This window comes from Henckelia pumila, chromosome 3 (assembly GCF_033568475.1).
Source record: "Henckelia pumila isolate YLH828 chromosome 3, ASM3356847v2, whole genome shotgun sequence".
NCBI classification, from domain to species: Eukaryota; Viridiplantae; Streptophyta; class Magnoliopsida; order Lamiales; family Gesneriaceae; genus Henckelia; species Henckelia pumila.
Window position 1 is genome coordinate 33493902 of NC_133122.1, and position 25084 is coordinate 33518985.

At 34.7% G+C, this 25084-nt stretch overlaps 2 protein-coding genes across 2 annotated transcripts; one reads left to right on the forward strand and one right to left on the reverse strand.

Annotated features, from left to right (window-relative positions):
• Positions 1-13531: 13531 nt before the first annotated feature.
• On the reverse strand, positions 13532-15051 carry LOC140892975 (epi-neemfruitin B 7-O-acetyltransferse L7AT-like). The gene has a single exon (XM_073302038.1). The coding sequence runs from the start codon at positions 15013-15015 to the stop codon at positions 13660-13662; it is 1356 nt and encodes a 451-aa protein (XP_073158139.1). The 5' UTR covers positions 15016-15051; the 3' UTR covers positions 13532-13659.
• Positions 15052-21449: 6398 nt separating this feature from the next.
• Positions 21450-24832, forward strand: LOC140893414 (uncharacterized). Its single transcript, XM_073302486.1, has 9 exons — positions 21450-21663; positions 22621-22704; positions 22838-22872; positions 22998-23109; positions 23507-23580; positions 23856-23970; positions 24126-24256; positions 24368-24416; positions 24556-24832. The coding sequence occupies exons 1-9, from the start codon at positions 21496-21498 to the stop codon at positions 24631-24633; spliced, it is 846 nt and encodes a 281-aa protein (XP_073158587.1). The 5' UTR covers positions 21450-21495; the 3' UTR covers positions 24634-24832.
• The last annotated feature ends 252 nt before the right edge of the window (positions 24833-25084 follow it).

Below are 25084 nucleotides of genomic sequence, written 5' to 3' on the forward strand. Positions count from 1 at the left end.
GGTAATGTTTCTCCTTTACCAAGGAAAAAATACTTTAGATGGTTTGGAAGTGTCTTCAATTCGACCTCTGGTGCATGCAAAGCAGATGGAAGATGCCTAGTATTAGAAACTGGCAAAGCTAAGTAAGAGACATTACCTGACTGAGGTAGCTCAGGCGAACTATTCAGAAGTTTCTCAATCTCTTCTATTTCTTGATTGCATCGAATTCCATCTTCCTTCTGCATAATGGGTGCTGTAATAGCCACCTCTAGATCATCTTTCCCTGCATGCTCACAATACTCTTGTGCCAAGAAATCCACAATATCAACAAAAAACACGCAATCATCAATATCAGGGAATTTCATGGCATCATAAATATTAAATTTTACAACCTCGCCATCGAATTCCATAGTAAGTGTGCCACTGTGAACATCAATTTTCGTCATGGAAGTTTTCAAAAACGGTCTGCCTAACAAAATAGGACTATTATGATCACCGTTTTCCATATCAAGTATATAAAAATCTGCAGGGAACACTAATTCATTTACTTGCACCAACACATCTTCTACTTCTCCCCTAGGTTATGCATTAGACCTATCTGCTAACTGTATGACAATTCCAGTTTTGTTCAATGGGCCAAGTTTTAAGGATGTATATATAGAATAAGGCATAACATTAATTGATGCTCCTAGATGTAGCATGGCCTTCTCAAGTCTAACATTTCCTATAGTGCATGGGATAGAAAACATACCTGGATCCTTACATTTTGCGGGTAGTTTCCTTTGGATCACTGCAGATACATTCTCACCAAGTTCCACTTTTTGACAGCCCTTCAATGTCTGCTTCCTCTTTGCTGTGCACAACTCCTTCAAAAACTTTGCGTATCGAGGTAACTGCTTAATCACATCTAGCAAAGTAATATTGACCTCACATCTACGAAAAGTTTCATAGAGCTCCTTAATCCCCTCACCTTTTCTAGAGTCCTTAAGTGCTAAGGTAAAAGGGGCAACATGCTTATATTCAGATAAAGGAGGAAACTTACCTTTTGGCGAATCATCCTTGGATGATTTTTCTTCACTTACCTTTTGCTCTTCTTCTTCTTTTAGCTTCTCTTTGGGCTCAACCTCAACTTCTTTCTCCTTAATTTTCAACTCCTTCCCATTCCTTAAAGTTATTGCACTTGCGTTCTCTCTTGGGTTCACCACAGTTTGAGATGGCAGACTGCTGGAATTTTGTGATTCCAGCTTGTTGATTGCTGTAGCTAGCTGTCCCATTTGAGTGGTTAAGTTTTGTATACTTGCCTGGGTGTCCTGTTGAAAAGATGCAGTGTTAGTGGCAAGTTTCTTAACTATATTTTCGAGAAACTCACCTGGAGTTGGTATCTGAGGTCTCTGCTGTTGCTGTTGAGGATACGGCGGCCTATAAGTTTGATTATGTGGTGGTGCTTGAGGCCTCGATTGACTTGCTTGAGGATTCCCATATCTTAGATTTGGATGATCCTTCCAACCAGGATTGAATATGTTGGAATAAGGATCATACTTCCGTTGTGGTGGTCCAGGAAATCCGCCAGTAGTGTTTACCTGTTCAACTGAGTCCTCTTGAAGTGTAGGACACATATCAGTGGCGTGTCCTATTGCAGCGCATATGCCACTTGCCTTCGCAGTCTGTCCATTCCCTACAGCCATCTGACGCACAAAAGTTGTAAATTCAATTAATTGTTGTTCAAGGGAAGAAACATTTACCTCGTTGTTCTTCCTTGGTACATGTTCATTCCTGTTGGTGCCGAATTGTTGAGAATTGGCAGCCATATTTTCAATCAAATTCCGTGCTTGTACCGGCGTTTTGTCCATGAAAACACCTCCACTCGCCGCATCCAACATGCTCCTGTCATGAGGCAACAAACCTTCATAGCATAATTGAATCAACTGGTTTTCACTTATCTGGTGTTGCGGACAACTAGCGCAAAGCTTCTTGAACCGCTCCCAATATTCGTGCAGTGATTCCCCTGAATATTGCTTGATGCCATAAATTTCTTTCCGGATGTTTGCAGCTTGAGAGGCTGGAAAAAATTTATCCAGAAAGATCCTTTTCATCTCCGTCCACGTGGTGATAGAGCCAGAGGGCAAGTGGTATAGCCAATCCTTAGTAGCACTCTTCAAAGAGAAAGGAAAGGCCCTCAGTTGAATATGCTCCTCCGTCACTCCATGGGGTTTCATACTAGTGCAAACCACGTGGAATTCCATCAAGTGTTTGTTCGGTTCTTCACCTGCAAGACCATGAAAAGTAGGTTGTAAGTGAATTAAACCAGATTTAAGTTAAAAAGTAGCATTATTTTCTAATGTTGGAAAATTAATGCATAGAGGTTGTTGATTGGGATCAGGAGTGCCCAATTGTCTCAGACTCAGGTCAGCATTAGCAGCCATCTCTTCTTTTGGAAAAGCAGCTCGAGCAGCGGCTTCTTGTTATTGCCTACGGAGTTCTCGCCTTCGCCTATACAAAATTCTTTCTATCTCTGGATCGTAGAAAAAATCCTCTTCAACAAGATCACCTGAAAGCATGAACTAAAAAGAACTAGAAACAAAGAAAAGAAAAGACAGTAAGATTAATCAAAATAAAATAAAAAGAAAATTAACACAAAAAAAATTTGACACCATTCCCCGGCAACGGTGCCAAAATGTGGTAACGCTTATCGTGTCACGCCCAAATTACCCAACTCAAGAAGATAATCACTAAAAATATAGTAGTGTGGGTAGGGATCGTTCCCACGAGGAAAGGTAAATTCAATGTGTTCTAAATAACATAAATGGGAGTTTTCAAGTTTAGATTAACTACTAAAAACTTTAAACAATCAAAATTCACTAGCATGCAATATTTAAATAAAAGAATGGAGAAATTCAATAAGAGATGAGACTTGGTATCGGTCGACTACACCCTTGATATTCATTCATTCAATCATCAATTCTCTAAAATAATTAATCTTATTAAATATTCATCATTGAAAATTCAATTCCTGTTTCACCGTAATATTAGTTAATTAGAAAACAATATTCTTAATTAACCCTTACCAATGGACCAACCCGATAACAACAATCTAGATTTAAATCCACGGTAGCATTCAAACTAGTAAAACTGACAAAACAAGACAACACAACACCAGCGGTTATATTTAGCCTATCCAATAATTAACCCTACGAGATAATAAATTCAACAGCAGAAATTATCACACGTAGTTGCTTCGCAAATTAGGTTATTCAAACAGTTACGGATTTGAATTCTAATTTAGCTATCGCTTGCAATACAAAATCCTAAGATGGCCAATCCGAAAATCTCGCATACAAACATAAAATAAAATAGATCATATATTGATACTTAATAAAAATTAAAACACTACAAATCAAATCTCATAAATGAAGTATACCAAGGGTTCGTCTCCCTCAACCAAGTAAAAGAGTTTAGCTACAACGATTCATAGCAAAATTCCCAAAATTCAAAAAAAAAAGAAGAAAACTAGAATTAAGAATTCAAGAAAAAAACCTAGCCTCCAATGTGTCTCCACAAGTCTGATAAAAAAAATCCTACTAAAACGGAATAATAGTCTAATAAAGGCTAGGAACTAAATTAACAAAGTTTCCAAAAAATATATTTTTTTTCTGAAACATAACGCCCGCTCGATCTGCAGGAAATAGCGGATCGAGCGGCGTGAATATCCAACTGCTACTGCCTTGCGTAAATACGGCTCGCTCGATCGGTAAACATCTGCGAATCGAGCGAGAGAAATGTCCTTCCTACTGTCCTCAAAATATAAGCGCTTGCTCGATCTGCATCCTCTTGCGGATCGATCGAGAGAGAATTTCCAAAAATTGTCCAGCATTTCCCTTGCTTCAAATCTCCGTTCCTCCGAGGTTCCATCTTAGTCCGCAAAATAAGTGACCTAACCACAAAAACAAGAATCCCATCATGCAAACACGGAAAATTCAATACGAACAAAATGCTAAAATAAAACATGCAACTAATGCGAAACAACAACAAAAATGATACTAACAAATGCAACAAAAACACAACTATCAGGGCAGGAGCTGGCCAGAATCGACGAGGGTAGCTTATGAGAGAATCTAGATATGTGGACTCGGGTTGTGTAGTTGATATGATGAACTTAGAAGAGTAGTGAACATGTCATAAAACTTTTATGAATGTTGTTCTTAAGAAGTTGATGTACACTTTGTATAGTTTCATGCTTTTGTTGGATTCCAAATGGTTGGTTTGATGTATCAACTTGTTATAAACATGTTTAGATCTTGTTCTATATATGTCTTCGTTTTGGGACAACATTATGTTGGATTGGATGGGTTGAAAGGATTAAATTTTGCTTTAAAAAACCAGAGCAAAAGACTGCCCAAAGTTGTGCTTGGTATGCTCTTTTTGGCGGACCGAGCGCAGCCCAATTGTCCCAACCCGAGAGTTGGGTTGGGGGGAGGGGGGGCGATCGGTCCGCTATTTTTGACCGACCCCGCGCACCCCCCTTTGAAAAAAAAATAAAATTGTTTGATATTCTTCCTTTCTTGTTTAATTAATGATGTTTAACTACTAATTTCCCTAAGAATGAGATTAGAAACCCGAGGCCCCACACAATCGGTGGAGGAACGGTGCCATGGAGATCTTGTAAATAAACTTGCTCGGTCGACTATGAAATCCGAGTTCATTGCTTTAGATAAAGCTGGAGAAGAAGCCGAATGACTTCAAAACTTTCTAGAAGATATTTCTTGTTGAAAAAAAAACCGGTGTCTTCCATTACTATTCATTGTGACAGTCAGTCAGCAATAAAAAGAGCATAAAGTAGTATGTATAATGGTAAATCTCGACATATTCGTCGAAGACACAATACTATAAGACAATTTATCTCGAATGAGGTTATTTTATTTGACTATGTAAAGTCAAAGGAAAACCTTGTAGATTCGCTTAGAAAAAGTATAAATAGAGATCAAATATACAAACTTCTAAGAGGAATGAGCTTAAAATCCACATAATAAAATATTTATAGCGGTAACCCAACCTTAAGAATTGAAGATCCAAAAACCTTGGTTCAATGGGACAATAAGTTATAAATATTAGTTTGAGTACTGACCGCTTAATTCGGTATTTACTAGCAAGTGCAGTAGGTCAAGTAATAGTAAGTGGACAGAGAGTCCAAGTATCGATCTCACATGAACTGTTGTCAATTCTCAAGAATTAATTATTTTACTTAATCTAGATAAAATCATGAAAAGAAATTTGATTTAAATAAAATAAAAATTTAAAATAAAAACTGCTTAAGAAATAAGAATTATAATAGTTGAAAAGAAAATTTAATTAAAATGAGACAACCAAAATACACGTACGTACCGAACAAATCATGTAACATGTAGCCGATTCAGGACTCAGATTTAATCTTAAAATGGTGAATTCTCCTAACTTTTTCAAAGGTCTATTTCTAGAACAATCAAACCTATTCAAATATTAACATATTAATTTTTCATAATTCTAATCAAATTCAAATGCATGAAGAACTATGAGAATTTGGTTTGCACCTAAAACCGCACACTGAAACCGAATACTATTTCTAGTCGGTTTTACCATATGTCAATTATTAGAGTGATAGAAATCAATTCCTCCTTTGTCGACTTGAAATTGATTAACATGCAAGCAAACAATTGGCCAGATCATTCACAAGACAAATATAAATGGTAGCGCTTAGTCGTATCACGCCCAAATTAACCCAACTCAGATTAATTAAATAAACATGTAGTAGCGAGAGTAGGGATCGTTCTCACAAGGAAAGTGAAATTTATTTGTGTATTAAAAATACTGGAAATAAATAAAAGGGGATTTGGAAATTTTAGAATTAACTACTATGCAAGAATTAAAATAAGGAAGATCAATAAATTAATGAGACTTGGTATCGATCGACTACACCCTTGAAATCATTCACTCGATCATCGATTCTTTAAAAATAATTAATTCACATCGAATATTCATCATTGAAAATCAAATTCCTATTTCACCTTAATTTTAGTTAATTAGAAAACAACATTCTAAATTAACCCTTACCAATAAATTAACCCAAATACCAGCGATCTAGATTTAAATCTAAGGTAGCATTCATATGAGTGAAACTGATGAATCTAGACAACACATGCACCAGCGGATGTATTTAGCCTATTCAATTGTTGTTCCTACGATTTAATAAATTCAACAGCAGAAAATATCAAACGTAGTTGCTTCACAAATTAGATGTTTCAAACAATTATGGATTTGAATTCTAATTTAGCAGTAGTTTTTATAGCGAAATCACATGCCTAAAATCTCACATACAAGCATGAAATAAATCAGAACAACTCTTGATACTCAAATTGAATTAAACAATGAAAATTTTAATCTCACAAGATAAATAAATTCAAGGGTTCGTCTTCCTCAACCAAGAATAAAAACAAGAAGAATTAAAATCTAAGAACAAGAAAGATAAAACCTAGCCGCCAGATGAATTCTCTGTATGTAGCCGTCTAAAGATCTTCAGAATTGATTAAAAGATAATAATTTTTGAGTTATATGATGTATTTAAAGACTAGAGTCCTTCCCAAGAAAGTTTCCTAATTAAAACAGATTTCTCGGAAAAGTCGGTGCGATCGAGCGCACCGAGTTCGTCAGATCGATCTCTCAATAATATGCAATTCTCTGTTTTTCAACTTCTTGGCCGCTCGATCGCTCCGAGTACGTCCGCTCGAGCGCGCAACTTTTTTCCCCAACGAGCAGCGATTTTGCAAAATTCATATCCAGATATCTAGCCGTCAGATTGAGCTGAAATTTGGACAGCTGCTTCAAAACATCTTGCATTTTATTCTGGACTGTAGAGATCGGATTTGGACTTCTATAAAATTAAATATGATTTTCTGATCATTGCTTCTCCGTAATTCATTCTCGCGCAATAGCTTTTCCATCTTTTCCTCGACAAAATGCTACGTCCTATACAATAAACACGGGAGCGTGTAATGTAGACACGATGTATGAAAAACCAACAAAAACATAATCAAAACAAATGAATGCATGCACAAATGACAATAAAATGATAATAAAATATGCAACACAAACATGGCCATAAAATACCCCCAAACTTAATCCTTGCTCGTCCTCGAGCAAGTATGCAAAAACAAAATGAAACAGAACAAACACATAAGCAAGGACGAATCACGAAAATCATAGCCTCAGATAAAACCACTTTCATCTAAAAATAAGTTCATAGCGACTCTCAATCATCAATGATACACCTTCAGTCGAATGCGAACGTGTGTGTGCCATGTTACCCCAGTTACATGCAACTTCAAAAGAACAAAGTTTCAAGACTATTCGCCGACCTATAACAATTCAGTGCAAGCCTCACCATCAAGAACTCTCCTCCCAACAATCCTTCAACACAACACAACTTCCTTGAGAATAATTACGCACCTCCGGATTTTGCACCCCGTATTGCTTTAGCCCCAATAATTACCCGCATACTTAGCTATAACTAAGACAGGATTAGAATTTCAATCCCCTCGTCTATAGCCCGGATGGAGCATCAACCCCATTTTATCCGCATACTTAGCCTTGAATTTGATATTTAAGGATTAGGATTTCAATCCTTTTCAGGCCCGGATGGAGTTGTAAATTTTTTTTTCTAGGTGCGCCCAAGATCGTTTATGCCAAGTCAAAAAGATCATCAGGGTTCAACAAAACACTATCAAGCTCCACAAACACCTATTGTCGTGCAATGGTCCAACAGACATCCACGATATCTAATACATCGCTACACTTCATTGGTTAAACATGTGTGCTTAAGAATATTCAACAATCAACCTATGGTCTCATGTCCAATCAAGAGTACAATTTTTTTTTAAAAAAAAATTCAAAATATTTTCAACTTCATCTTCATAGGCTAGAAAGGCTAGAAATCATCCTTTACTTATGAACACAAAACACACATGAAACAATTTACGAACTATATGCAAATACGAAACAAAAACAAACGCAAGACAAAATACCAAATACTGAATGCACCACCCCCACACTTATCTAAAGCATTGCCCTCAATGTTGTAGCACTAAAAACACAACACCCAACACACAACACAAATAACAAAATGATAACAAGATGCAAAATTAAAACAGAACTCCCCTGGTTCAAGTGTTGGCGTTGTCGTCCTCTTTGGCCTCAGGATGAATAATGGAAGACTTCTATTGAAAATTGGACGGCAGATGGGGCGGCTAGGCTCCTGAAAACAAAGAAAATAAAACGAAAAAAACAAAACAAAACAAAACAAAAATGAAATAAATGAAAAATACACTGGGTTGCCTCCCAGACAGCGCTTGATTTTCAGTCTTCAGCATGACTCTCAGAAGCACTGCTCAAAGAGCGACTGACGCCCAAAATAAGTGTCATATGACACCACGAAAGGGTCTTGGTTCCATAAGCCCTCAAGCTTGGCTAGATATAAACAGTTTAAGCTCGTCACCTCAACAACACTCCATAGCTGGTAAACATAGGAAGAGAACATCTCTGCGGGCTCTCGAAAGAAAAAATCTTTTGAAACTGGTACTAATGGAAAGGAAGACTCAAATGCCTCTAAATCTTCAGCATGATTTGATTCGCACTCCCAATCCTGGTTCTCTGAGTCATCATCATCAAACCAAATCGGTTTGGTCACTGCTTGAGTATATTGCTTCACTTTATGTTCTCGGTATTCATGGACGAGTGATCTCTTGATATTCTCTATATGCTCCACAAGGTCGCATCTAGACTTTTTTAGATCTTCTACAATTTCCACAGTCGATGCCACAAGCTTGCTCATGATATCCTCTAGCGGATGTAAGATCAACTGCGAACAACTTCCCTCCTCCTTTTGAAGCTCAAATGGTTGGTCTGTAAAATCCGGGTATTGAGAGTGTGAATACCAGTAATAGTCAAACTCGGACATATCATTCAACAGGTGTCTCATGGTATCATCATCTCGGCAAAATATTGAAATACCGGCTGTGAAAGCTCCATCAATTACCCATCTTCTTGTCACTGCCTCCAAACCATCAAGAAAATATGTAAGGAGAGAATAGTTAGAAAAATCATGATACCGGAAGATGGTTACCAAATCTTTGAATCTCTTCCATGCTGCGTAGAATGACTCTCCGTGTTGCTGGATAAAAATTTCTAATACTTGTCGATTTGACATCTCGAAGTATCACACCGCAAGAATCCCCCTTCGCCTATGCAAAATTCTTTCTATCTCTGGGTCGTATGGAAATTCTTCTTCTTCAGAAGATTCACCTGCACGCACGAACAAACCAGAGTAGCACTAGGAGAAATAATAATAAAAAAAAAACAAAAACACAAATAAATGAAACGCCTTTCCCCGGCAACGTCGCCAAAATTTGGTAGCGCTTAGTCGTATCACGCCCAAATTAACCCAACTCTGATTAAATAAATAAACATGTAGTAGTAAGAGTAGGGATCGTTCCCACGAGGAAAGTGAAATTTATTTGTGTTATTAAAAATATTGGAAATAAATAAAAGGGGATTTGAAAATTTTAGAATTAACTACTATGCAAGAATTAAAATAAGAAAGATCAATAAATTAACGAGACTTGGTATCGGTCGACTACACCCTTGAAATCATTCACTCGATCATCGATTCTCTAAAAATAATTAATTCACATCGAATATTCATCATTGGAAATCAAATTCCTGTTTCACCTTAATTTTAGTTAATTAGAAAACAACATTCTAAATTATCCCTTACCAATAAATTAACTCAAATACCAGCGATCTAGATTTAAATCTAAGATAGCATTCATATGAGTGAAACTGATGAATCTAGACAACACATGCACCAACGGATGTATTTATCCTAGTCAATTGTTGTTCCTACGATTTAATAAATTCAACAGTAGAAAATATCAAACGTAGTTGCTTCAAAAATTAGATGGTTCAAACAATTACGGATTTGAATTCTAATTTAGCAGTAGATTTTATAGCAAAATCACAGGCCTATAATCTCACATACAAGCATGAAATAAATCAGAACAACTCTTGATACTCAAATTGAATTAAACAATGAAAATCTGAATCTCACAAGATAAATAAATTCAAGGGTTCGTCTTCCTCAACCAAGAATAAAAACAAAAAGAATTAAAATATAAGAACAAGAAAAATAAAACCTAGCCGCCAGATGAATTCTCTGTATGTAGCCGTCTAAAGATCTTCAAAATTGATTAAAAGATAGTAATTTTCGAGTTATATGATGTATTTAAAGACTAGAGTCCTTTCTAAGAAAGTTTCCTAATTAAAACAGATTTCTCGAAAAAGTTGATGCAATCGAGCACACCGAGTTCATCCGATCGATCGCTTAATAATATGCAATTCTCTGTTTTTCAACTTCTTGGCCGCTCGATCGCTCCGAGTACGTCCGCTCGAGCGCGCAACTTTTTTTTTTTCCAGCCTGCAGCGATTTTGTAAAATTCATATCCGGAGATCTAGCCGTCGGATTGAGTTGAAATTTGGACAGCTGCTTTAAAATATCTTGAACTTGTTTTTGAATGGTGGAGATCGGATTTAGACTTCTATAAAATTAAATATGATTTTCTGATCATTGCTGCTCTGTAATTCATTCTCGCGCAATAGCTTTTCCATCTTTTCCTCGACAAAACGCTACGTCCTATACAATAAACACGGGAGCGTGTAATGTAGACACGATGTATGAAAAACCAACAAAAACAAAATTAAAACAAATGAATGCATGCACAAATGACAATAAAATGATAATATAATATGCAACACAAACATGCCCATCAATGTGGGTTTAGGACTTCCCCATGAGACAAAATCTTGGGAGATTGATCCCCTTCCAAGTACTTCGATATTAAAGCGATAGTATTTTATTCATCAAACAAGTACGCAATAGCAACTTCAAAATGCAAAAGAGATATGATAATCGACAAAATTGAATATATATATATATATATATATATATAAGGAAAATAATTGTTTTTCCTTTGTTCCTCCGCCAACTGCTTATGCACTCAAAAAGAGCAAACAAAGTCTAAGACTTCAAAGTCTTTATTTCAAATTTAAAAAAAATTGCCCAAAAGTGGCAAGAAATAATAAAACTAAACCGTTCCACGGCTCCAAAGAGTACTCTCCACTCAATTTTGACACACATCCACCAGCTTACTGATTTTATAAGCTAGAAATTTGAGCGCAAAGCTTCGATCATCTCCTCGTCACCCAGACCTCCCAATAAATCTCCTAAGGGTAGGTCCGAGTCATCTCGACTCTTGCAAACGTAGTTCTTGGCTTCGGAATTTTAAGGTGAATCATCATAATAATTTCCTCCGAAACTAATTTAGTTTTCCGTAGTTCTTTGCGGTAATTCACTACAACTTCATAATGAATAACGATCGCCCGCAAAATCACTTCGTCCCTAAAAGCCGTGGACTCTCGATAGCCTTCAATTTCTTTTTCTCCAATACTTCGCAAAAAGATTATTGCCTACTGACGAGTTGAGAAAAGTCTTTCCAGTCTCCGATTCACGGGAATATTTCACCCTAAGTTGCTCCATCTCCTCGCACATTGCATCATATTTTTTGGATTTATCTTCAAGCTCTTTTTGCGACTTGAGAAAATCATCTCGAGCTTTACTGTTTTCCTTGCCAAGTCTTTTGCACTCACCCCTTAATGACGCCAACTCGTCATCAAATTTTTTCTCGGAGTTTCAAGACCTCTCTTCTCGAAATTGAAAAGTGTGAGCAAGCGATAGAATTTGTAAACACCCATAGATAAAGAAAATTATTTATTATGTAAAAATCATAATAAATAAAAACAAGCAACTAATAATATACCTGGAAGGCGGACGAAGCAAGAGACCGAGTTAACACTTCGGTAGGTTGAGGCAGTAGATGCAACCTATCATGATCTCCAATCAGGTTCGCTCCCGTTCTCCAACCAATCTCCGGATCTTTCAAATCCCAAAAATATCCAACATTATTATTTTGGTTCACTCCTTCCACGAACAAGGGGCGACCCTCGAGAGCTCCTAGATCAACTACTCGTTCATCGTCACGTTTTTTCTTCGGATCTCTTAGATCTTCACCCTTTTACTACGCGCATCGATGTCGGGTCCAACTAAAACATCTTTCCTTTTGCCACCATTTTTTCTGTGATGCACATCAGATCTTTTGGATGGTGGGCCCAAACGGTGAGCATGATTTGAAGGCTCGGGAGACTTCCTCCTCCGGGGAAGCTCTTGAGAACCAGCAATAGCTCGCTCCTTTGCTGAGTCTTTTTTTAGCATTTTTTACGCATCCTTCTCATTTTTCTCAATGCACGCTCGGAATTATATTTTTATTTTTCAATGCTTAGAGTTTGAGACTTGAATATTTCATATAGAGATGTTAGATGGGTCAACCCATGTCATATCGACCCGACCCACCAAAAACCTACCGTTAGACGGGTCGAAGGTGGGCCGAACTACCATCCTGGTGGGCTAGAAATATTTAAACTAACCTAACCCAAATTAGGTTGCGGATTAGACGGGTCGATCCACGGGTTGACTCATTACAAATATAAATAAAAGAAATAAAAAATAATTATAATTAATTATAAATTTCATGTAATAAATAAATATTAATAGAAATATATTAATCAAAAATTTATTATTGATTTCATAAATGTAATTTTATATAAAGTAAATAATACAAAAATAAATTAACAAAATTTCATTAACAAAATACATTTATCATCATAAAGTAAAAAATTAAAAAAATTTCTCTAGGTCTGCCTTAATTAGCCCGCCGAGGCCAACTTTTAAGTGGGTTGAAAAAATTTTAACACAATCCATTTAAATTGTATGATGGGGTGTGTGGACCTGAAGAACCCAACCAAATTGACGTCTCTAATTTCATACACTAAGTCCTGATGTTTTTAGCACCTCGATTTTATCAAAATGTGATGGCAGCTACATGCACACAGAGATTTATACATTGAACTACACATTACATTTGAAATTATATAATTATCGGTTACTGTATTTTTGAAAAGTTTTGTTTTCAAATAAAATAATGGAGGGATAATTTTGTAAAATGAAAGATAATTACACATTGCACTATCCTGACACATTGCACTTGCAATTTGTCCGGCCCTCTAAATTTATCAATAAAATGATTAAAAAATATATAACCTATAAATTATATAAGGCTCCGCTTGGATAAAAGTATTTTAAATTTATGGATTTTAAATGTATTTTTGTTGTTTAAAAAAGTAGCACCACAAATATCAAATCCACTTCTTTGATGTTTACATGGTAATTCATGGTAGAAAGGCTGAATTTTAAGTTCATCCAATAAAGTGGTGATTTAAAATCATTTTTAATCCATCTAAGAAATGTCTAAATATATAATTAAGATAAATTTGAGATTTCAATATGTTTTATTGTTAACACTAAAATTATAATCAAAATCCATGAATTTGAAATATTTCAATCCAAGCGCGAACCTAACGTAATTTTTCGTGGTCAAGCTAACCTAGTTTCCTTTTCCTATTCAATATGGAACAATATATCCCACGTAAGCCTAACATGCAAATGGCCGGAATGCCATGTATTTAAAAGTATATAAATATGATGACTCAGTTAATGTTTAATGGGTTGGGATCTATGGAGGCTAATGCTTGAAGCTCCTCAACTTTTTCAAATACTTGCATATATTTATCCTCGAGTGTCACCCACGCCTCTACTCCATCGCCATTCCTAGTATCCACAAGCCAAACCGCATTGAGAAAACACGACTCCGAACCGCCTCCCGACTCCGATCTGGTGATCCACACGGGCTTTCCCCATCCGAAATCAACCTTGTAAACACCAAAATTACACCAACTCGATATGCAAACAAAGTCCGCTTCTTTAGGAATGCCACTCCAAGTTTCTTCAAGATTCTTGCAATACCCTAAAAACCCTTGATCCCCGAGCATTCTCGTAACATAATCGTCGTTAACCTTGCTTATTGCACCCCTTATTTTCCCAACCAACTTTCCAAGATCCATTTCTTTTCCGTTGGTGCATGACGCAGCCGCCATTCCACCCAAGTTCCCGAAACAATCCGAAGCAAACGGCAGCTGGGATCGTCTTCTTAGATTCACTGCATGAGTTAGCAGCGACTCGGGCTTGTCATTGGCAAGAGATGCAGCCATGAAACACTTCCATATGAGTGCTGACACGACTTCGACCCGAGTCGGACGCTCGACGAACGATTTCTCCTTTAGTTTGTTTATTGCGGAGGAATCAAAAACAAAGCGTCTCATGACAGATTTCCCCACTCTGAGAAGGGGTCTTAGAGAACCATCTTGTGTTTGCATTTCTTCGTTTTGCGGGAACAAATGTTGAAACAAATAATTCGGACATATGCATTCTTTGGTTGAGGCTCGGGCAGTTGCAGCCCAAGAGTCGATAAAATTGATCATTGTCACTGCATCTCCCATCTTATGCCAGAAAACCACAGCAATGGCGATACCGCCGCATTCGAACCGGTTCACTTGAATCATGGCAACATTGTCACCTGGACCAAGCTCGGTGTCCCATCCGATCTCACGTGGAAACAAGCAAGGCTCGGCCGGCCCGTGGGCTAGATCGTATCTCGAATCCGCGATCATTTCGCCTTGAATCTTGGCGACAATAAACGGAACCCCTTCGTCTTTGCAATCAATGGATCGGCCATCTTTGCTTATTCGTCCCGCTAAGGGATAAAATCTCGTCAAGATCGCCGAAAGAGAGCGCTTCAGAAGCTGTACTCTTGCTTCAAAAGTGGTGTCCGCTGATGATTTAGGAACATTATAACTTGGGAAATACAAGATTATGGGAACAGGCATGGGAGAATTGGCCTGGTCTAGCATGGAAATCTTGTAAGTTTGGAGTTTATGAGGTGTTGGAGAAGATGGATACACTTTTTCATTTGAAATTATCTGCAGCTTGCTTTCACTTATTTTCATTGTTTCAACAAACTAATTTGATTTTTAAGGATCAAATATTTCTAGGATGTGGAAGTAGTGATATGAGAGTCGCGTCAAATCCCAAATTTATAGATACACAAAGAGGGTAGGTAAACGTTGATTATATATTTATTTATTTATGTCGACGTGCATTTGCATGTACGTACATGAGCATCACTGCATGCATTACAAATCTAATATGGGAAAATTGTTTTTTTAGTCCGGTATATTTGTCACTTTGTGATTTCAGTCTTTTATATTTTCAGATTTCAGTTTTAGTCCGCTATCTTTATTTTTTGGCAGTTTTAGTTTTTTTTTCGACGTGGCGCTGACGTGGCACCAATTCAATGCTGACGTGTACAGTGTCACGTAAGCATTTTCGATTAAAAAAGACCGAAATTGCCAAAAATCGAAACATGCAGGACTAAAACTGAAATATAAAAACATAGAGGATCAAAATTGCAAAGTGACAAACATACATGATCAAATTTGCCGTCTTCTCATCTAATATTTGCATCGATATGATCTGCATTTTATATATCCTCACCATAAGCCATGTACATACATACACAGATACATACATTTTTTTTCATGTAAAAAAATCTTAATTTCACACTATTATGACTTTTAGAAGTACATTTTGACTTTGGACTGTTTCTTGTTGAAGTGTAGAGCTTTGTCGTCATTAGAAAAATTCAACTCATCCCGCCCATTATATTGCTGTTAGCACAACGTAAACCAAGTCAAGCCCACTAATTAGTTAAAATGAAATTACATTGCAAGAGGTTGAAAATTGGGGTGTCTCCAGAAATCAACCAAATGATCAATTAAAGTAGCAAATCCATTCATATTGAGTTTTTTTTTATAAAAAAAAAAAAAAAAAAATTTGCTTGGTCAAAGTTTGATTCCGTTCTAAAAAGTAAACGAAACCAACATTAACATTGGTTTTACACGATGCTTAGATGAAAAAAATTTCTAAACCAAACTAAAGTAATGCTGGTTATTGAATACGTGATTTCAATAAATTGGGAAGATTAACGATTTTGTTCCTATATATTTATCTCTTTAATTATCATTTTAGTCGATGGACGAACGTTCTCTCAAAATTCAATCTTAGTCTTATTTTTTTATTTTCATTTTTTATAAGATATCCTCACAACACAGTACTTACAAGACATTAAATTCTTGTTCTTGTGTTGAATATTGCAACGTGCATTATACCGATGTCCATAATCAGGTAATTAAGTGAGTGTTTGCAAAAAATTATGTTTTTATAAAAGTGATTAAGAGAGTGTTTGCAATTATTAAAAATAAGTGATTGTTAGATTTTGTCTTCAAAAAAAAAAAATTGTGTGTTTTAATCTTTAAACCCAAATTATGTGTTAGCTTATGTTTAACTTAATTGAAATCCAAAAGCTAGTCATATGGTGATTATGATTCTCCAAAATTGATTCAAATAAAAAAGTCAATGTTAAAATCACTTTAATCAATTATTTATCAAACACTACCCAACTTTGATTTTTAGATTTTCATATTTGTTTTCAAACACTATCAATTTTTTTTATTTTTCTTAACTTTTTTACAATCTAAAATTTAATCACTTCTACAAAAGCATAATCTTTTGCAAACACACCCTAAATTTATAGATTATAAAAAATTGAAAAAAAAAATCAGAAGTTGGTAGTGTTTGAAAACAAATTGTGAAAAGCTAAATATCAAAGTTGACTGGTGTTTGATAAATAATTTATTTTAGTGATTTTAGCATTAATATTTCAACTAGAATCACTTTCGGTGAATCATAATCACCATATGACTAGTTTTTGAATTTCAATTAAGTTAAGTAGAAGCTAACACATAATTTAAGTTTAAGAAACACACAAGAGTGATTTTTTTAAGCCAAATATAATAATCACTTTTTTTAGTGATTGCAAACTCTCCCTAAGCAGTTGAGACGAAACAGATTAAAAATGAAAGGGGGAAAAAGACTTGTTGAATTATACAAATAATTAATGACTACTTGCATGTATATGTGAACGAAATTGGACGAATAAGTATTTATAATTATTAATTAAAGTTAACAAATTGGTCATGGAATACTACTATCCGTTAGCTAGCTAAATGTGTTATTTATATATATATATATTATATATATATATATATATATATATTGGTAACGATAATTGTGAATTTGTATTTTCAGTCTTGTAACTTGTATGTGTTTTAAATTTTTTGTGTTTTAACTTGTATAATTTTTTTTTCCCATTTCTCTGATCCTATAATTTTGACCGGCAGATACATTGAATTGCGATAGAACGAAAAATGAAAAAAAAATACAATTTAAAGGACTAAGATAAAAATTTATTATCAACTTGATCAAAAGTGGAAAAGTGTAAATTAAGGGAAAAGGTTATAATTTTCCCTAAATTAACTGGGATGATTTTGATAGTCATTTGCATGTACTCTACTAGAGACAGAGTGCTTAATTTGTACCCATTTGAAATCAATTAGATAACCAAAAGGTTAAAAGTTGATTAATTAAATAGTATAAATTTACAAAATTGTAATTTACTCAACTCTGAAATATAAGAAATAAGGTTGCATATAGATAAAATTAAAGGATTTGATTTAGAGCAATAATTTGATTTGAGGAAGATTTCATTTTATTTGAAATAAAACCAATCTTAGCCTCTTAGGTTCGCTTCAAATCCATCTCGATTATCGTTACATTCAACTAATTAACTTAGTAAAGAGCGGACATAAATTTTTCCTCATACAAATTCATCCAAGAAATCAAAGAAAACAACTTTTTATCCATGCATTCTCAATATTTTTGTGTGATTAATAAGGAAAAATTTGCTTCAAATTTAATTTTTCCATTTATTTCTGCATAATTTATTCTTTCCTGGAAAATTTTAAATGCACAATGGGGTTACAATTTACAAATTGGGTTAAAAGAGCATTTAAAATCATAAAATTATCCCTAATCTTTATTTTAAAAAAATATCTTTCAAAAGCGTATTTGTACATATATCATGATCGATATATTTTTCATGTAAAAATATTAATTTCACGTCACTAAATATGATCATTAATCGCTAGAAAACGAAAAAAAAAATTAAATTAGATATTTTGACTTCTAGATGTAGTAATTTCTAATGTGTCGATCACGGTCGACGCTAGACTCTTTCTTCTCGAGTGCTTGGAAATACTGGAGAGCACTGAGCTTGTCATAAGAAAGGTCCAGGCCTCCAACCAAGTCAAGCCAAAAGATTTTAAAGTTGTATTTGAATCGATGGACTTGAAGTTGGAGATTTCAAATACGTACCTAATAACAAGTTCATTTGTTTGTGACGGTGAAAACTTCAAACTTGAAACTGTTGAACTATGTCTTACATCAATATGATATATATAGTTTCTGAGAGTTTATATATGGTCTTGGACAACCCTCCTTCTTGAGCTAGCTTTTGGGGTTTTCATAGTTTGGCCACCCGCTGATATTTTCATGCCGTTGATATCTCCATGCTTTAAATGTTCATTCCTGTGCATGTGACCATGTGAGTGTATGCTGAAATATGTCTCAAATCGATAGAATATAGTTCTCGGGAGTTCAATATATGGTCTTGGACAACCCTTTCTTTTGAGATTATTTTTTGAGTTGAGTTAGATCAAAGTCGAATTTCTTAACAAAAGTAGTTAATTTTTTTTATTAATTATAATGAATTTCAAAAAAGTTTTCTCAACATACCATTTCAAATCCAGTCCCTATATGCTTTATCGAATCTTTCAATTCATATGTATTTTGACCGTCGAATATTCCAGTCTGGACTTGGATTTTTCAAAGCATGCACCCTACTTGTGGGTTGAAAATTAGGGGTAATCCGAAATCAATTAAAGCTGATAATCACAAAGTTTGAATAGGCCGCTCTTAAAATCAAACCATTAATATCGGTTTGGCGCGACGGTAAGATGAAAGCATCCTATTCCTAGTAACGGACAATTGGAATGAATTTTTAAAAATTGATAAAATTATATAATTTTTTTCTTGTGTATTTACCTCTTTATCGTTTTGGTCGATGAAATCATATGTTGGCAAAATTCAGTTTTAGTATGTAATTTTGGTTTGTTCTTGAAAATTTTAGACTTTTTTTCACGTGATCAGATATTTCATCCGCATGACGCCAACCCCTTATGACATTGACAAACATGAAAGGACGAAATTACAAAATGATTATACTTACGTGTATTTTTACTTGTGTAGGAGACCAAACTCCAGGGGCGAAGCTAAAATTTTTATTCAGTATAAGCAATAATATACTATAATTAATAAAACAAAAAAGAGCACCGATTAGTAGACAGTCGAAAATAATATTTTTCTAAAGTTCGAATACAATCTACATATAACCAGTAGCACCTGTTACTCGATGTAACTCCAAAACATGACGAAGAATAGTGCGCATAGAATCCGCAATAAATTTTTTTTGATAAAAAAAATATATAAACTCTACATTCGAAAAATATAGTATGCATGAATTCATTCCCGATGAAAAAAGGACACAAAATTTTAAAACAATTGAATGATTGACTGACAATGGAAAAAAAAAAAAACAAACCTAAATTTCGGATTTTATGGACAATATGAAAGATGAAACGGTAAAGAATATGAATTGAAATTATTTTTAATCAAAATGTACAACATTTGTGACTTGTTAGGTGAAAACAACGTACAGAAATTTGTAAAAATTTGACCCTAAAATTTAGGTATAAAAAAATATTAAAAGAGAAAAATTATTGTTTTTTTGGATCCAACATCTAAGCATTAAGCATGTAATTATACTAGATAAAAAATTTTAAATTAGGGTAAAAATCATCTATATATATAACATATATATATATATTATAATTATTTTTTGGTTTGCAAAAACTTATAATTTTAAGTGTTTTTAAGCTTTTAGTCAATAAATGTTTGAAATTGAACATAGAATATAAGAAACACTTGCAATAAACTCTTGTAAACACTACGTTAGTAATCTATATGGGTTTTTCGATCATAAATCAAATTCATAAAGACAAAAATTACACTAAACCTAGATACATAAAAGTTCGGCTTACTCCGAGTTCGGAATCCTGTAAGAACTCGGGCGAAAATGACAAGGGAAAAAAAATTAATAAGTTAACTTATTGAACCAAACATAACTTTGACTACCATAACAAAAATCGATCGGTGTACATAATTATTTTTTTTATTAAAAATATATTACAAATGCAGGATTTGCCTGCAAAAATCCTGATTTCATGTTTTCCTAACCTGATTGATATCACCAATAATTGCATAAAGAAGCATTATATCTTTATTGATTAAAGTAAACAAATCACGCGATCTTGAGAATATCACTATCAATTAGCTAGCTAAATGTATAATCGAAGTGTATAGCACGTTAAATGTCAACTTTTAACTCGGTGGAAGACCAGCAACCATTTTAATTTGGATACTAAAAACATTCCCTAGTGAATTTTTATAGTTGGAAAATTTTAATTGGATGATTAATTTTGAAAAAAATTTGAACCCTGTGAAATTATCGGTCAGTTAATACTTAATACCACATCTTTAAGATTGTAACGAGTTTGAACATTCAAGTCTTTCTCTTATTTTTATTTGAGCTCACTCGCAAAAAAAAAAAGAAAAATTCCTCGTAAAGATGTCATTAAACGAAAATACCCTTACTTTTACAATACACTTATCAGTTCTAAATCTACCTAATATAAACATGTTAGGATCTTATCTTATATTATATTTTTCTTTTTAATTTTTTTTTTATGTAGGAACATGTCGCCGCTAACCTTCGTTGCGCATTGGATAAATCCTAAACTAACATAATAATCTACAAACCATATTAGACAATTAAGCCGCATTAGACAAGCACTGTGTGACAAATTTACCCGAGAAAGTGTTGGCAAGAATAATCGAACTCTTAACCACTGATCAAATACTCACATACTCCACCAACTCGAACACCTATTAGTCACCTTATGTTGTAAAAGCTTAGTGTCAAAACAGTTTTATAATATATTCCCATCGAATTTAATGAGCAATGATGTATACATTTTTATTTTTGTCACTTTGAAGAATACAGATATCACAGATGAAATTATAGATCGCCATAAACTTAGAGTTTGTTTGGATTTCATAGACTTTTTTTAAAAAAAAAGTGTTTTTTTAAGTTTTAATTTTGGGCTTTTGAAAAAGTTATAAATTTGACTTAAAAAAATATTTTTTTTAAGCACTTAAATGACCATACAAACAAGTGAATTATAAACTAAAAAACATTTTTTAATGTTTTACTGATTTGGCAGTCGATACCAAAAGGGCCTTGGAATGAATGGGATTTTTACGAAGTAAATAGGGATTATTAATCAATTCCCAGCAACGAAATATTAAAGAAGAAGAATCAAATGATTCTTGGCACTCTCTTATAGTGTAAAATGAAGGAAAAATCATGGGTTTGCAGTCTTGTGGCGCAGCTTTCTCTCTGCATTGCAGTCTATGTTGCTCTCAGTACCGGCGGACAACCCCAGAAGAGCGATGTGTACTTTGCAAGTGTTGGCGGCGGATTCAGGCCGCTTCAGGAACAAACCCTTTTGCTCCAACAGGTTAATTCTTTCTACTCTTTTATCGGCTTTTTGTTTATTTTTGCATTCTCAATGGACAAGTTTATCTTTTTATTATATTTTATATCAACGAGATATTAATTTTAGTTATATAAATGCATCTAAATATTAACTAGCTAGCGTTGTTGTTTGCATGTTATTGTGTTGGCTGTTTATTTAGTGCGTATCAAAATGTAATGGCCGCGGGTACGTAAAAAATTGAAGGATTTCTTGCTATAAATTCTTTTTGTTTTTATATTGTTTAATAAATTTGCATCTCTAATTTTTTTAAAAAAATAATTAAAAACTGTATATAAATAATATACGCATAGCTGTTTAGAAAAATGGGCTGTGATTGCATTTTAGGACAATGGAAACATTAACAAGAAATTCATTTGCAGAGTCTTCCTTACTCCTGAAATCTATGTTTCTGTCTAATTTCATTTTTTGTATCAATGGTTGAAAGACCGAATTAGCAAGTCCGGTGAATGATGGAGGTTGATTTTTTAATGGAAATGTTTAAAAGTTGTACACAGTTTTTCCAATAAAAAGATCTGAGGTCTCTCCAAAATACATGGAATGGTCCCTCCTGTCATTCCTGACTTCGCCTAGAGCCTCCCCTTGAGTGATATTTCATGAGTTTATTCCTATATAATTCTAGTCATATGCTAGTTTTCACTGTTTTAGTTTCGATTGAGACTTGAATTTTTTCATTAAGTTTGAAAGTGAAAGGTGTGATGAGTATGCAAATGGCATCCATACAGGACTATAAATCATGTCGGATTATGGATGTTTATCAGGTTGTGAGTCCTAAACTCGACCCGACACTGTCAACATAATCCCATAACTTAATTCATATTTGTGGTTTCAAAAGTTCACATCACTTTGTGATGATTCTATTTATGAATTATGAATTTTGTGAAGAACCTATTTCGACTTTTTCTCTTGATGTTAATGAAGATGGTGAAGGTGGCCAAAACCTTCAACGTGCGGTTTGTGATCAATATTAGTGAACTTGGGGAACATGATCCGCTTCTGAAGAATGTAAGTATTCTGAATCTATTTGCCATTGTTTATTTTCTATAGTAAACAATAAGCCTCAACTTAATTCTATCCGGTTTATGCTACTCTTTGCTATTGGATTAAGATTGTAGTGATTGGATATCGTTTGTTACAGGCATCGCGGCACCCTGAGTTGCGAAAAATTCCCTGGTGTGTTCTCCCCTGCAGTCATTCATCATTTATCGTATTTTGACTGGTTCATTCTGTTGATTTTATTCTCCACAGGATAATTAATCTTCTTTGTCCATTTTGCCATCCCCCAACACAACCTGTAGGTACACTACTAAGGCATCGAAACGACAAGGAAAAGACTACTTTGTTGACAGAATCAGGATGCCATATGGACAAGCATTAGATATTATTGCATTGGATACCAAACTAGTCCAGGTGCGATGTGAGTGCTGCAAGTATGTCTTCATGTATGGTCTTCAATTAAATTTTCTGGAAACATGTTGGGTTTTGTTATCGATGGTTGAAGTTCCTACCTGGACTACTAAATAGGCAGGTTTTTCATTTTTGCCTTTTGGCTCGCATAATCTTTATTTGACAATGTATTCTGGGCCTTTTTGGTTAAAAAATGTACACCATCATTTCTGATGTCGTGTTTAGTGTTGACCCGTTCACAACATCGTCGAACGTTAGCTATATGTTTTTTCATCTCATGTACCAATTAGAGTCTTGGCAGATATATGAGGCAACCTCCAGCTCTATTAGTTTTACCTTTCATTCTTGTTCTTCCTTTACAAACAGTTCGGTGAAAAGTTATTGAACCTTTGGTTTTTAGAATCTGTCAAGTGTCCCTGGGAAAGATCAGCTTCAGTGGTTGATGAGGACACTGAACAAAAGCGACGCTAACTGGTATTTTGCAATTTCTTGTACTTTGTAATTTTTTGTATATATTTGTTGTATTTTGATGTCTTGTCAATCATCCCTTAGTTAAGACAATGGAAGAAAAATACTTGTGTCCTATGGATAAAGTGCACACTTTGATTTTGAACCACTTCCCATGTCTTGGTGAGAAACCATTTATAGTTTTTGCATCACTCTTCCATTACATTCCAGCCCGCGATGACGACTTATTTTTTCAATGCTCCTCTGGTCATTTAAACTTCTGTTCCTCTCCTTCAACACAGGAAAATCGTTGTTGGATTCCACCAACTGTTCACATATGACTACAACACGCAGAAAATTAAAGAACAAGAAACCAATTTTAAGCCTTTGCTCAGCACATTGTTGCGGTATGGAGTGGTAAGAGCAAGTTTCACACAATCCCACCCCAAGTTTTATTTTTGTTCCGAAAGATAACATCAGTTCATCCTTTGCTGCACTCTATGATGCTCCATTTGTACGGATTCGGCCACTGAATTCAAGTTTTCCTGCCCCTTTTCCTTTTGTCCATTTAGGATGCATACATGAGCAGCAGCCATATTCATTCAGACCAAGTCCAAAGAGAAGCAATGCTGTTGACTAGTATAGGACCAACAGATAAAGGTCCTTGTGTTATTTCCCTGAATCAGAATACGGTACCCCTTGTGTGAGTTATTTACATTCCTGAGCTTTTACAATGAGCAATAATACTTCTTAACTGGAGACTTGTGGGTAATTGTCATTTTCTTGTCTACATTCTTTTTTTTTTTTTTCCCAGGGAAACAGCCAATGGATTTCTTCTCCACTCCGTCACCTCGTTGGAAATGGTGAGTGTTGATCTTGAATCCAAATTCAAAGGATTATTGATCTGTTCTAGCATTCCCCCAGAACAAAAAAAGCTCGATTTCACAAATCGTACAAACATCAAAGGTCTAAGTGCTAGTAGTAACACTTGGTTATATGCAGGTAACGTTCTTTGTAACGTTGGCGGGCGATGTTGAGAACAGAGTATCGTTTCGACAAAGGGGTAGGGCAGTGATGTAATCGGCAGAAGAGACCTCATTTTCATTCCTGGCCATTTTATGTGTATTTATTTGGATTTTTTTCCTCCTCCAAATTAAAGCAGAAGGCTGTTCTTTTCCTGGACAGGCAACATGATTCAACACAATTTGTAGTCGAACTTGGAGTTTTACGTTTCTTGGTTGATTCATAATGAATGTAAATATTTATGGCAACCAGATATTATTTGTAAAATATGCAAACAATTTTATGCATTTATCGCTTTATAATTCCATCAATTAATTAGAAGTTTAGTTATATGTTGCTTCAAATACTCGTTCATGACAATAGCAGCAGCATCAAAGTTTCTTGACTCGCTCTTATTTTGTCAAAAGATGGGCTAATCAAGCAGCTCTTCTATAATCTTTCTGCCCTTCATTAATTAGCACATGGACAGTGTTCACGTGGTAGCATAGACAGATCCGGTAATAAATAT